This window comes from Electrophorus electricus, chromosome 1, assembly GCF_013358815.1.
Source record: "Electrophorus electricus isolate fEleEle1 chromosome 1, fEleEle1.pri, whole genome shotgun sequence".
In the NCBI taxonomy this organism is placed as follows: Eukaryota; Metazoa; Chordata; class Actinopteri; order Gymnotiformes; family Gymnotidae; genus Electrophorus; species Electrophorus electricus.
In genome coordinates this window covers 32,686,942-32,700,943 of record NC_049535.1, presented here as the reverse complement: position 1 = coordinate 32,700,943, position 14,002 = coordinate 32,686,942, and the positions used below count along the sequence as shown (strand labels likewise).

The window sequence follows — 14,002 nt, the reverse complement described above, 5'->3', positions numbered from 1 at the left end:
CCAAGCAACGCGCTAGCCACACTCTATACTGTGGGATGATGAAATTAAAGAACCAGACAGTGCAATACTGCGGTACACCAGTTGGTGGCACTGTTCATTGGCATGCTTCCAACTCTGGACAGCAGTTGTGCTATTAATAAATCTAAAACAATACCGCGACTTCCTGGATGGAGCATCACAGCAAAGTACAAGAGAGGTCGTACAAGAGAGAAAAAGAGAAGGAAATTGAGGGGAAAAAAAGTAAATAACAGCAGAAAAAAAGAATCTGAAGGGACTTATCTGAACCCTGCCATTAGTATCAGCTGTCAGAATAACTTTGCTGTCATATTGCCTGTAATAACCTGGTAAATTTGCACCCCCCCCCCCCCCCAAAAAAAAAAAATCCACAACAAACAAATAGAAATCAAATGTAAAACATGTAATATCCTTCTCTCTGTAGTAATTTAGCATCTGTAGAACCAAAGTTCCTGTAGCACGTCTTACTCAGGCTCCTCATTCTCAGGCTTCAGCAGTAATAGTTACCAAAATTCTGAATTACAAATATTTGAATTACAAATATTTTATACCTTAAGTAATCTACTGTAAACTGTTTTTTCCGGTTAAGAAATAAACAAGAAAATGTCAATCACAAGGTCCAGTAAAAGGAATTTCAGTTTTATACTTTTCTAGTTTATTTGTTTAGAAAGAATTTTCCATTGAAAAACTACAGGAAAAAAATGAATGACTGATTCAAAATTTAAATTGAAAAAAGCATTCAGTACAGTGGGTATTAGAATTACTTTGCTGTCTAGCTGCTAATACCTAAAAAGATTTTTAATCTTAGCTAGGTATCTTAGCTAGGTGTGAAATCAATGACTCGGTCACAACATTAGAATTGTACTGAACAAAAGCCAGAGGTAAAAGACACCTGGTCAGTCGTGATCAAAACCCAGAAAGCAGACTGGCTAGAAAACATCCAGACAAGCTGGGCAAAACTGGCAGTGATTCACAACTACTGAGCTGTCACACAGTTTTATTAAGTGATGTGATGCGTGTACTGGGATGTAGGTGAGAATGATCAGTAACTATGGAGACCATTAGTACTCAGGGACGAGGACCTCTGCTGATAGAGAAGTTTTGATTGACTAGCCAGCCAAGACCACAAGCTACCAGCCAAGAGGTTTTTGAGTGCACTACCTAACTGGTTATGTTACACTGTATTGTTTTCATGACATTAACAGCATTTGGGAGATGCTTTTCTCCAGAGTGACTTGCTTACATGTTGCTCACACATTGCTGTACTCAGCTACAGAAGCGGTCGCCTGCTAAAGCACAAGCTAGCAAGGAAAAAGTGAGAATGTTAGAATAAAAATGTGGTTTTGTGTTGTTCAGACCTTGTCTAGGTAGAAGAGTTATGAGAAAAAAGTTATGAGAAAAAAGAGGAAAGGATACAGAAAACAACCAAATTCATGTACGGTCGATTATATAAGCCAGATTTCCAGGAGTGATGTTCATTTCAGGAGTGAGCAAGGTCAAAATAATAAACAAAGCCCACACTTGAACAAAAAGACAGATAAACTTCAAACCTCAGAGTCTCAAATGGGAGGACAGAAATGGCAGCCACATGTTAAACACAATACCAAGAGTCTTACAGTTTCACAAATTACAAAATGCCACAGTAAAACTCTTCAATGTCGAAACCTTTGCTTCAGCATTTCTACTATTGTTAGCTTTTGTTATCCTAAGCAAAAACATTTGCCTACCCATTACTTGGCATTTGCACCATTTTTTCTTTCTTTCCGTTTAAACAGTGTTCTTTTGTTTATTATCTAAATGTTGCACAAAACAACATTTTATTAGCAAAAGCATTACTGGCTGAAAGAGTCAGATGCCTAATAATGGATAATTACTTGGAATAAAAAATAGAAATTAATTTCCTCATTATATAGTGATGGTAAACAAAAAATGTATTTGATGCTGTATTTGCATCTGCTGCTTTAGCATTTGATTATACCTAATTGGTTAGGAAAAAGAAACAGAAATAAATAAACCAATACATGATGCATAGTGTCCCTTTGCTAGGAAATGTTGTTGTGATAAACGTCATGATTTGTAGGCCTTTTGACTTTTACATAGGGCAGTTGAATTGCTCCTGGAGAGTTACTTCACACAAAGTCATATACTCCCGGTTTTCGGTTCATGATCTTCTTCGTTAATCGCGTTACACTCGCGCCATCTAACAGGTTTACTCTCCTATAACGCGGAACCGTTGGTTTGTGATCGCAGCTCAAGCGCTCTGGGGCGGACACGGATGGGCGCGCACGACTCGCGGGATCTCCACGCCCAGCTCGCGCTCATTCGGCGGCGGCGGGCGCGCGCGCGCCGCACGATTGGACAGAATCTGACAACGGGCACGGCTCGCGACGCGGCCGCCTCGAGATCCGTGAGAGACGCCATTTTGCTGACAGCGGGGAGGAGTAGAAGATTGTTTAGACGCCGCGGTAGGGAAAAAAGAAAAAAGGTAAATTGCAATTCATCAAACACCAATTTCCTGCTGATGTTATGATGTCGTGTTTGCTTTATTTAGCACCTATACACTCTTAATAAAAACAACAACCAAAAACTATACTTCTACGTTAAATACCTCAACGTCTCTGAGTTGGTTAGCTAGGTAGCTAGCTATGCTAACCTGAGTAGGAAGGCGTCTTGCCAGGCAACTAGATGAACGTAGTTCACAGCGTTGAGTTGTGTGTTCTGTCGTCGTGTTTTGTATGAGCTCTGTCCTTTACCTGACTACCGAGGTACGTGCTCTGGACAAGTGTAGGTCTATCGTAGAATCTATCGTTGCAAAATGTGTCGTTATGACCCGCCGATACCGAGCTTATCGTTAACTAGCTAGCCGGCTAGCCTGCTCAATGAGGATGTACATTGCTGGCTAACGCTCAGCAAAAAAAAAACTAAATGTGTTAGCACGGTATCGCGTATCTGATTATAAATCCATATTTATACATGATTACCTTAAAACAAGGGGGAAAGCATTGGAAGCTAACAGGTTTGTTGGCTAGCTGTGCTAACGAGGTGTCTAAGTAGGCCTAGTTTCTGTTCTGCAGTTGTGGTGACGTCGACCTTATACCCGCATTATGAAGAAACGGCGAAGTGTTGCTTAGCTAGGGTAGGCTAGCTTAACTAGGTGTCTGGCTTTGTAGACGCCGATTTGCGCTTAGTCTACATCTGTACTCAATTTTTATTACGCATCTAAGTCGGATATAAATCTACCTAATATGCTGGCTAGATGTCAACCTTTTCTATTGCGGCAGCGGCTAATGCATAACTAGCTGGGCCGTATCCGTTTTGAGCAGTAATTTTGACATAATGCGATATATACACTGATCCAGAGGTAAATTGCTGGAAGGCGTTGCTTTAAAATGCTCCATGGAAAGTAATCATATTCGAGGTATCTGGAGACCGTGTAAAACCGTTCGTTCTATCTCTGTATTCTTTTGCTTTGTTGAATGACTGATGTAATGCTATAGCTACCTAGCTTTCATCAGATCAGCCTTATGTTTGCTGTCTCTTGTACATGAATAATTGTACTAATGGCAATCGCTGCTAGTAGTGTCTCCGTCTTAGATATGTTATAGTTGACTAAAATAAACAGATACGGCGCGCTAAACTAGCGAGTTAAAGTACCGTACTTGTGGTGGTTTCTGGATCACTGTCTTGGGCTGTAGATCTGTCGCAACCTCGAAATCGTGGAAGAGATCAGATGTTGTCATGTGATTGGCCCAGGTCTTTTATATCCTCCCACTTAAGTTACCTCACGCAGCTTTTGTTTACTGTTATTCCATACATACCCATCCCATCATGCGAATAATGTTGTGCACGATTTGCTGGCATGTCTAATGGATTGTATAGGCTTAGAAATTAAATGATTACTTGAACAGATTTCACCAGTGATGGCAAACTCTTAAGACGTTTTGAGAGATTTTCTTTTGTAAGGATTCCCTTTGTGTTTATACTGTCCTTTAGTTTTCTTCATTAGCTATGATTCCTGGAAAGGCTGATTCCTTGTGACTAGTAGTCTTCATTAATTTTTCCCTAGTTTCTCTTGCATCTCATCACATCTCGTCAAGAAAATTAATTTGAAAGGAGGACTAATTACTAGTGGCTAACAAAGTCTATGGGTCTATTTTTCATTAATATAGGAGGTACCCTGTTTTGTAAGTTGTCTTTTTCTAATCTCACCTGGTCCAGTGTAAACTATGCATCAGTTAATTCTAACTAACGGCTTCTACAGAGTTAAAGAGAAGGGGAAAATGAGCATTGGAGAGAGTATGGTGTTATCGGCTGAGTTAATAGTGTTTTCGTTGTGAAATCGGGCAGTCTGCTGCTCTCATTTCTGTTCTGCCTAGTTGTGAGTGGTCACCATGGGAGCAGATCAGCTTTGTTTTTACAGAGCTGAGATGTTTGTGGAAGCCAGTGAATGAGACCGCCTCATTATCTAAGGCTCCTCCCTTCTCCTGTCCTTTACCAGTCAATAATTAATTCTTTGTGGACCTTTTGAATTATTCATGAGACTCAGTTTGTGGTTTGTAGTATTTGAGGGTTAAAATAAATTTTGTTTATTTTGCCTGTCAGTTTTGGCACTTTTTTTGTCTCGCCTTTCAAAAACAACAAAGGAACCCCCAAAACACACACAAACAATGCTCTGCAGAATTATGCAAATGAGTCTAGCCTCCACCCCATTATCACATACAAGCTTTTCTGCTTCACACACAAGCACATGCTCTTGTAGGGTGGGGAGTAGTGAAGAGGCTACTCTCCAATTATGTACACAACCAGTATGTGGCAAAAAACAGTCTAAGAGTCACACACTGGAAGTGTGCTATAACACTGAGTCACACTGGAAATGCACACTGGGCCTCTAGGCTGGAGGACTTGCTCTCCGAGCAGTGCAGATCTTGGTCAGATGACTAAGAGGTCTGCATGAATTAAATTTAGTCATTTAAGAGGGGAAAAGTTATGTTCCTTTTTAAGTTCTTCCTCTGGGTTTTTTGAATCGCTCACATTCATGGATATTTGGGATAGGAATTAATATATGTTCACATGTCAAAATCCTAGCAGTTTGTGTCACAAACCTATGCTTTAAAACAATTATGCTCCAAGTAAGTATGACTTCGTTTTATTAAGTCATTCCCATTGTCATGGATTTGCTCAGTGACACCTGAGTGTGTCACTAGCACTGAGTAACCCCAGTTGAGTTGTCTTGCCCCTCGGTTGGTTTCTCCATCTCAGCTAGTCACACTCACAAAAGGAGGAAATACCACTTTTGGAGTGTGTGGAACTTGAAGGGAGACATTTAAAGTTGTGTGTCTTAATCCTTTTCACCACTGCTGTCATGCCTTAAGACTCAGAAGTTAAATACAGCTGCCCAGAGAGTTGAATGGTTTGTGTGTTTAGCTGCTGGTGGAAAGTTTAGGTCTTCTTGGCTTATCTGTACAACATTGCATTTAACCACATTTTTAAACAATGGGAGGTGTGTTCTGCCAAACGCCACAGGTCTGGCCTCTCTTGTTTTGTTGGTTCTTGCTGTGTAACCTTCGGAAGTTCACGGATGTCATGAGCATTTTTGACATTTTTATTTTAAAGTTGCTCTTAGCAAACATGGGTGTGTGTCTAGACTGGTTATCTTATGTTCTCTTTTTTTTGCTGGGCTAATAACTCATGATGTGTGAACTCTGAGTATGTCGAGTTGGTTCCCAATTTTTTTTCGAGGATTACATTCCCTTCCTGGGGATAGGTTGGACGTCTTAGTACTCACCGCTGCCTGCTTCCTGCTGGCTGCTGCGGCTCTTCCTGTAGCGCAGCGTTGTCTTTTCTTTTCCATGTGCACTGATCAGCAGGTTAATGTGACAGCAGAAGAGTGCTAAAATGATTTACACTTTCTCATGGAGTTGAACGTTTGTTCGCACTTTTTAGTTTCTGTACTTATCCAGCCCAATAGTTTAAAAATTGGTCCGTATCCGAGCGGGATAACCGAAGCTGTTGTCTCAGGTATGACACAATTTATATATATATTTTTTTCTTTCTGTATCTTTCTCTCAGCATCTCTCTGTATAAATTTGTACATATTCTCGCTCTGTCCTGCTTCTGATTAATTCAGAGGTCAGGTGTCTGTCTTTACAGGCTGGTCAGGTTTCAGGTTGCCTGCTGTGCTCCTGTTACTGTCTGCAGTAGCTTACATTCCCCACATCGCTACGCTCATTGTTCGTTTCCGCTCCGTCCTGTTCTCCGTGGCATTGCACTGCTGAGCCAAGCTCTTTGTTTCAGTCTGCGCTATCCGAACCACAGGCTATGCTAACATGATCTGCCCTATTTGAAGGTGGATTAAAAAAATATGCAAAGGTAGCTGTTACACTGTCTGTACCAACAGTGTTGAGTGCGAGTTTGTCTTTAGCACGTCTCATTTAAGTCATTCGGTGGTGCACAAGTTGCAGCTTTGCCTAGTTGTAGTATAACTGGCTACTGACCTTCACTTTGCAACTAACTTTTGGTATGTCTCATTGTTCATGTTTGTTCTCTTCTGTCGCAAACTTGAATGTTGCTTTTTACTAACAAAGTTTTATGCTAACATGTGGTACAACCAGATTTAATACATTTACAACATTTAGTAGATGCTCTTGTCCAGAGCAAATTACAACAGTAGCTAGTTGCAAACTAGTAAATGCCAAACGTGAACATTCTGATTCAACTTTCTAACCCCTGATGTGGACTTCCAGAGAAGGGGTATAAGGCACTGCTATGTACTGTACATTAATGCAGTATTAGCATACCACCCATAATGAAAAAGACCACAATATGCAAATTATCTGTCTTAACACATCACACCATTTCTTTCTCGTGTGTCGTGAGCAAGCTGACAAATTTCAGGCTTTGCATTCACTCTCTGAGTGTTTAGATGAGTCAGCCCTTCAGGATTCAGCAAATGTTAAAGAATCGTCGCAAAAAGTCTTTAATCGTATGGCATCAGAGTCTGCTGTGGTTTTTAAGTTTTGTAAAGTAAATCACACTATGTGGGAATATAATTGCAATACAGTATTTTTCTTCATATCATGCAGCCTAAGAACATGCATTCGTATGTCATGTTAATGATTCTTCAAATTTTATGTTCACTAGGGCTGGCCTGAATATTGTTTTAACGACTGTAATATTAACATGCTATGATACCTATAATCATAGAATAGGCATGAACGTTATTGTACTTCCAAGCATATCCAGTAAGGGGCACTGTTAACGTACTGCTTATGGCACAAATGATCTTATGCATTCTTTGTTTTTTGAACTTGTATAGGTGTACTGTTCTAAGTGTTCTTCAGTTACAACCACTGAGTCTACGCAGATTTTTGCGCCCTGCCCGTTTCTTTCTGGTTTCTCAGTCTGTGCATATGTGCCAGGCTGTTCAGTGCACTGTGATTTTAAGCCAAATATGTGGAGTGTGTTTTGAGGGAGGGGTAGTTTCAGAAGTTAATTATACTGGCTTTTGAATACCCAATGGACAGAAATAACCTAATTTTTCAGTTTGTTCAGGTTTGGCTCAGTGTTTGCTTATGCACATCCCTCTGTTTCTAAGCCTAGGCATAACCACACACAAACCACGCAAAAGGACTGTTCAGATCCCTGTAAATCAGATATGAAGCTGTAGCCACTGCATCTTTGCCCCTTGGGCTTTTCTAAGCCCACTCATGTTTTATGAGGCTTTGTGTAAGGATGCTCAGGTGGTGGAGTTCAGTGCTCAGTTGAACTGTTTTACGGGAACAGCTTACTTGCATATGGGCATGCTCCACTGTAATGTTTTAAAGATGTTTATATATATATAATTTATTTTTTAACTCATATGTCTGTGCATTATACAATTGCTGTTTGTGTGGTCAGTATGCTTTTTTTTTTTTTTTTAAGTTCCAAAATTGATACTGAGACTTGATCTCACAATCAAAATCAAAACTTAAATGTGTGTGCATTTTTCCAAGCACCCTTTTTCCCAGTGAGATTGTAAATGTAGGGATGTGTATGGTTAGTTGTGACTGCACTGGACATGCTGTGAATGGGGGCCTTATGGAAAGTCGCTCATCATTACTGGTTGCATGTTGACCTGCTGTGAGTGTGAGAGAGACACACGCAGACATGTCTGGCATGCCACTAAGGTGTTGCAGATATGAAACTGGAACTGCAACCTCATGGGGTCTCGCCACCCCCTGTGGCACCTTGCAAAGAAGTGACATTTAACACTATAAGCGATAGTTTCAGTCATGGCTGTATGTGGTTTTTCGAATCTCCCCCCCCTCAGATCTTCCACCATGGGGAACATGTTTGCAGGCCTCTTTAAGAATCTCTTTGGGAAGAAAGAGATGCGTATACTGATGGTGGGTTTGGACGCTGCAGGCAAAACCACCATCCTGTACAAGCTCAAGCTGGGAGAGATTGTCACCACCATCCCTACTATCGGTCAGTCAGTGTACCTCTCTACTGATCTTATTTTCCTTTCTGCCTTTTGTGCTTCAATTCTGAGCTCTTGTTTTCCAACCCAGAACACTGGCTCAAGAGCACCTGGAAGAATATACTGTTAAGAATACAAGAGATTTGAATCTCCATACATGAGATTTAGGGTAGTTGTTATGGTGATGGTTAAATAAGCTGCTGGACAACAAAAGACACCTTTTCTCTCTCTCATATGTATTTTGTCAGATTTTCAACCTGCATTCTGTGCCATCTTTAAGGAGTCATTGTTTTTCGTTTCTTCCTCTTTTGCTTAATCTCTTTGTTCAGTGTGTGTGTGTTGGGAAATGGTGGGGGAAGGTCATACAGGTCGCTGTCCTCAGGCTGTAGTGTCATGTGGATGGGGACAACCCGGCCTGCTCTCCCCGTCTCATTCCTGTGTCTGTCTTAGCCGTCTACCTGCTCCTGCCCTCTTTCCCATGATGAACTGCGCAACATGACCTGCCATTCTATGACATGCTCCTTTTTGATTTGTTCTGTGCAGGTTTTAATGTAGAGACAGTAGAGTATAAGAACATTAGTTTCACAGTTTGGGACGTAGGCGGTCAGGACAAGATCCGGCCCCTGTGGAGGCACTACTTCCAGAACACACAAGGTCAGTCTCCAACATGCACGTTCCGGTCTGAGTACAAGATGGGCTGACTTGGACCTGTAGCTACATGCATCAGTCTCCCTCTTGCTTGCTCTCTCTCTCCCCCTTCTTCTCACTCACTCTCCCGCCCCGTGTCTCTCAGGTCTGATCTTTGTGGTGGACAGTAATGACAGGGAGCGCGTGAACGAGGCACGGGAGGAGCTGACGAGGATGCTGGCGGAGGATGAGCTCAGAGACGCTGTGCTGCTTGTTTTCGCTAACAAACAGGTGAGAGAGAGAGCGCACCACCTGCACCCTCTAACGCCAGAGCCTGTTATATCCAGCAGCCTCTTCAGGCAAACTAGCAACTGGGCTGTTAGCATAATCTCACAGTGGTGTGCGTCGCTCTCTTGGCGAGTGAACTTTGGCATGCTGTCAGGGTAATCTGCATAAAAGAAACCACAAAAACAAACAAGACTTGGAAAAAATGCCTACAGCCATACTAAATACTAAACAGTAATAGGCCAGGCGTATTTTCTTCTGGTCTAAGTCACTTACCCTCATGTATGACACACTAATTTGGTAGTGTCCCTAGAATGTGCAGAAGTTATTTGCCCAGTACACACTCCATAAAATGTCCCAGTCGTACATTTGTAGTACTTGGATTTGAATGCTGGTTTGGTTTCCTATGTGCTATGTGCTGCGGTGCTCAGTGTGTGTGTGCTGACATGTTTCCCCCCCCCCCCCGCCCCTAGGACCTGCCAAACGCCATGAACGCAGCTGAGATCACTGACAAGCTGGGCCTCCACTCCCTCCGGCACCGTAACTGGTACATCCAGGCCACCTGCGCCACCAGCGGCGACGGCCTGTACGAGGGTCTGGACTGGCTCTCCAACCAGCTCAAGAACGCTAAATGATCCATTCCACCTAGCTCTCTGCTGTCTGCGCTGTGTGCGTGCGTGCGTGCGTGTGTGCGTGTGTGTGCGCGCGTGTGAGCACGCGAGCGTGCGTGTGTGTAGTGAAAACGGCGGCGCTGGACTCGGTCTCTACGTCACCCTCTTTATCCATCCCTTTCTTCTGTTTGGTTCTCTAGACATTTGAGGCTCTCCCCAGTGCTGACTAGTGTACACACACCAGCGTGTGTGTGTGTGTGTGTGTGTGTGTGTGTGTGTGTGTGTGAGAGAGAGAGAGAGAGAGAAAGAAAGAGGGAGGGAGGGTGGGAGCAGCCCTGTTGTGCCTTTGAACATGCGTGCTCCTCGTGCAGCTCCGTTCTCTCTGTGTTTCTTGCCCCTCTTCATCTCCCCCTAGTTTTTTCCACACGGCAAAGAATGACCCAGGATGCTAAATGGCACTGGTGGTTTTTTGTTTGTTTGGTTTTTTTTTGTTTGGGTTTTGTTTTGTTAGTTGCAGAATAAAGGAGAATATTGAAATAAAAGTACAGTCTTGATTTTCATCCTCTGATGTTAAGCAGTCACGCATGTCTAAGATGTTACAAGGTTTCAGTTGCCACCCCTTTATCCCCACTTACGATGAAACTCGTTGTGACCTGCATCAGGTTGGGAGCGGAAGAAAGGTCAACGAAGTGCCGTTTTCCATCCTAGATCCTTTTTTGTGTTCTTTGAGAGCCGTGCTGTTGAAGCATTTTAAAGCCCAATTTTCACGTTAATTGTTGACTCCCCTGATTAGCATTCCTCTGCCCCACATCCTGGAACCACGTGTGGGTAGGTTCTCTTGGTAAACGCCAGGTAAAATAAACTCTTATCATGTTGTCTGCTGGAAGACGTTTTCTGGGCATTTTTCCAAGTTGAGGCTATATTTTAAAGGAATAGCCCAACCAGATATGCTAATATAAGTAATTAGTGGAACCTTGTAGCTACCAATTAGCATAAATACATTTGCAGAGTGCTTATAGGTGGCTAATTGCTTTAATTCACTGTTAGGATCATTAGCATTTTTGACTGAACTACTCCTTTAAAACTCAGGTTGTTCTCCATGCGTGTCCGTGTGATGTGTTGGAGACCGAGAGGAGAGGAGAGTTAGAGCGAAGCCAAGGAGCAGTGAGGTCTCTGAGGGCTGCTCCCACTCTTAATGATAGTTTCCCTTTTCCATTTGAGGTTTGTTTTTTTTGGGGGGGGGGTGGTCTCCTTTCTCATCTTTAGCATGCTCTTTTCGGGCAGGGGTGCAGTCAGGTTCATTCTTCAGACACGTTTAAGCAGCCTAGGCAAAGGTACTTACATAGATTTTTACTGTTAGTACAGAAAAGTGGAAGACAGCTCCCTTCCACGGTAGTGTTGAGCAGGGGTTAAATCCAGATTGGATGCACTGTACTGTAAATGTCAGAAATGTCAGACTCTTCCATATGGCTGCAGGTGTACACTTGTAGATGAGCTACTTAATAAATCTGTCTCCGCCCCTCTGTTTTGGCTCCTCCCCTTTATCTGACTGTGTCCCCTGACCCTCAGTCAATTTCTGAGAATGCATCCATGATATTGTAACCAGCAACAGTGTTCACTCTGGAAGTGTATACCCCTTGACATCCCCTGCCCCCAAACAACTGACATGGGTAACTTCTTTTTCTCTGCAACCAGACATGTATTCCAAAGACTACTGCGATTGTTCTTGCATATGTCAGATATGTACACACTGTATGACACCCCATATCCCCAGAGCCCATAATCCTGTAGACCTCTCACAAAGGAGTTGGTCATTTTTACCCTTACTGTGTCTACAACTGGGTAGCAACAGCTTTGATTTTACAGGGTTTTGTTTCCCCCACCCATGTTTCTTTACAAAATTCACCAGTTTCAGAACTCTAATGACCTTTTTTGGGGGCCTTTTATGGTAATGATCTTATTGACATAATGTTGTGAGTGGCAACTGATTATTTTGAATGATATCATCTGTATGGCAATTAAAAATGTGTAAGAAAATGTATTTTAGATAGCCATATCATTTAGTTACCCTATGTTCAGATGTGAAGCTTTAATTTTAAAAATGTTTAAAAAATGACAAAGGTGTGCATCTGTTTTGTTCCTTTCCTTTAAAGGTTTTCTTTTTGTTTCTTGCTTTTTTTTTAACCCATCTTGTAACATCTGAGAAATGCACTATAATAAAGAGATCTCTATTACAAAGCCTGGGGGTTTTGCTGAAATTTCTACTTTAGTTGACACTTCTTACATTTGCAGCTTCAGGGTCTTCTTCTGTAATACTTTATTTCCAGACCTGCTATGAATTACGTGTTTGGAAAATAACAATTGATTTGATCACAAAGATGTCACTTTATCAAAGCCCATATATTTCTTCATACATAGACAGCAGAAGACAAACATTAAATGTGCTGCATAAGACTGATTCCTTACATGCACCATAACTGCTGAATGATTTGAGAATCAGACTGGTTCCTTATGTAACTGCTGAATGATTTTAGTATCAGACTGGTTCTTTGCATAGACCATAACTGCTGAAATCCACAAGCTGTTCTTTGTGAACTTTAATGTGATCCTGAAGGTTTTGAGGCAGTGGCTCTACTAACCCGTTTAATTCCCTGATTGCATTCCCAAATCCTTATGGCTCAGAACAGCTACAGTTAGTATATTTGCACCCAGAACGTGTATTTAATAAACCTTGCAAAGATTCAGGCTTGACTGCAAAGGTCACTTTCAAGCTCTCATTTAACATGTCAGTGTTCAAGATTCATAAAATTAATCTAAGAATAGTGTTTGTCTAACATACATGAAGTTAAGTAATATAAATATAAATAATATAAATAATGCATTTGTGTGCGTGAGCGTGTGAGGCTCTAGGGTGTGGTGCTGGCGTTCACGTCTGCTTTCCTTTGAGCATGGCTGTTAAAGAGAAACTAGCTGTAAAAATCCCCTTCAGAATTGGCTTCTCCTAACTACTGCGCAGCCGCTCTCTCTGAGCTGAGCTGGGCTGCACATGGCTCATCCACTTCACTGACAGATAACAGATTTGGGTTAGCTAATCGAACTGTGGCCTTCATAGTACTATCGGGCAACAGTCCCAGGGCCACACAGAAATGCGCACCCCACTTCCTGTATTACATTTGGGTGCGATAGCAAGACATGGCTAAATATAGAAAAGCGCAGAGAGAGTTTCATAGCAGTTTGTGCTACAAATTTTGGTGTAATTGATGATAATATAGGATAATTGGCACAATTAACCTAATTAATTTAATTTAGCCATCCAAATGTGGTCAGGTCCACCCAATGAAACGACAAATTTCGACATCATTGTGAAAATTTGAGCGCCTTGAGCTCTTTCTCACTCCTCTCCTGTTTTTCCGACCTTCTGCCGCCATCTCCTGCTCTCTTCCAACATCCCCACGTCCGAGCGGCGGCATGGCTCGCGGATAACTGCTTTCGATACGCTGGAGTAATTTAGTTTGATGCTTTGATGTACCTTGGGTGCTTTAATTATCATTAATAGATGGGCGACACACTGGGGAGGGGGTCTTGGCTCCCTTCATACAACGCTACGTATATGTGTGCGCACACAAACCTGATTAAGATGTTTGTTACTTTTAAGTTATTTTACAAAGAAGGCTCATGTTATGCCAGAATCAGTTTGCTCCCTCCTGGACACTATTAACTTTGGCCTGTGCGAACCATCACGCAGTTTATGTGATGAAGCTTTTAGTTTGTTGATATTGACCACTAGATGGAGTCCCACTACACAGTGTTTGGGTTATGGGACACCGTGGACACTGGGTAAGGTGTAACACATTTAAAGCCATATTCTGTCATTTTCCCAGTTTAATTAATTTTACGTTTTCCACCAATTTTGTGGTGGCCATACAGTGTGTTGTTTATTTAAGGAAATCCCTTTTAGACAACTAGAGTGACACCAATTAAATGTTATTTTAGGAATGGACCGAAT

General features: G+C 42.0%; 1 protein-coding gene across 1 annotated transcript; it reads left to right on the top strand.

Moving 5' to 3' along the window:
- Window positions 1-2,392: 2,392 nt before the first annotated feature.
- On the top strand, window positions 2,393-12,235 carry arf2a (ADP-ribosylation factor 2a). Its single transcript, XM_027014693.2, has 5 exons — window positions 2,393-2,500; window positions 8,324-8,481; window positions 9,017-9,127; window positions 9,267-9,391; window positions 9,859-12,235. The coding sequence occupies exons 2-5, from the start codon at window positions 8,334-8,336 to the stop codon at window positions 10,018-10,020; spliced, it is 546 nt and encodes a 181-aa protein (XP_026870494.1). The 5' UTR covers window positions 2,393-2,500; window positions 8,324-8,333; the 3' UTR covers window positions 10,021-12,235.
- The last annotated feature ends 1,767 nt before the right edge of the window (window positions 12,236-14,002 follow it).

Bases quoted from the DNA above. Each gene is read 5' to 3' on its own strand.
- arf2a (XM_027014693.2), top strand. From the start codon at position 8,334: ATGGGGAACATGTTTGCAGGCCTCTTTAAGAATCTCTTTGGGAAGAAA. The intron at 9,128-9,266 runs GTCAGTCTCCAA...CGTGTCTCTCAG, and splicing joins CTACTTCCAGAACACACAAG to GTCTGATCTTTGTGGTGGAC. The intron at 9,392-9,858 runs GTGAGAGAGAGA...CCCCGCCCCTAG, and splicing joins TTGTTTTCGCTAACAAACAG to GACCTGCCAAACGCCATGAA.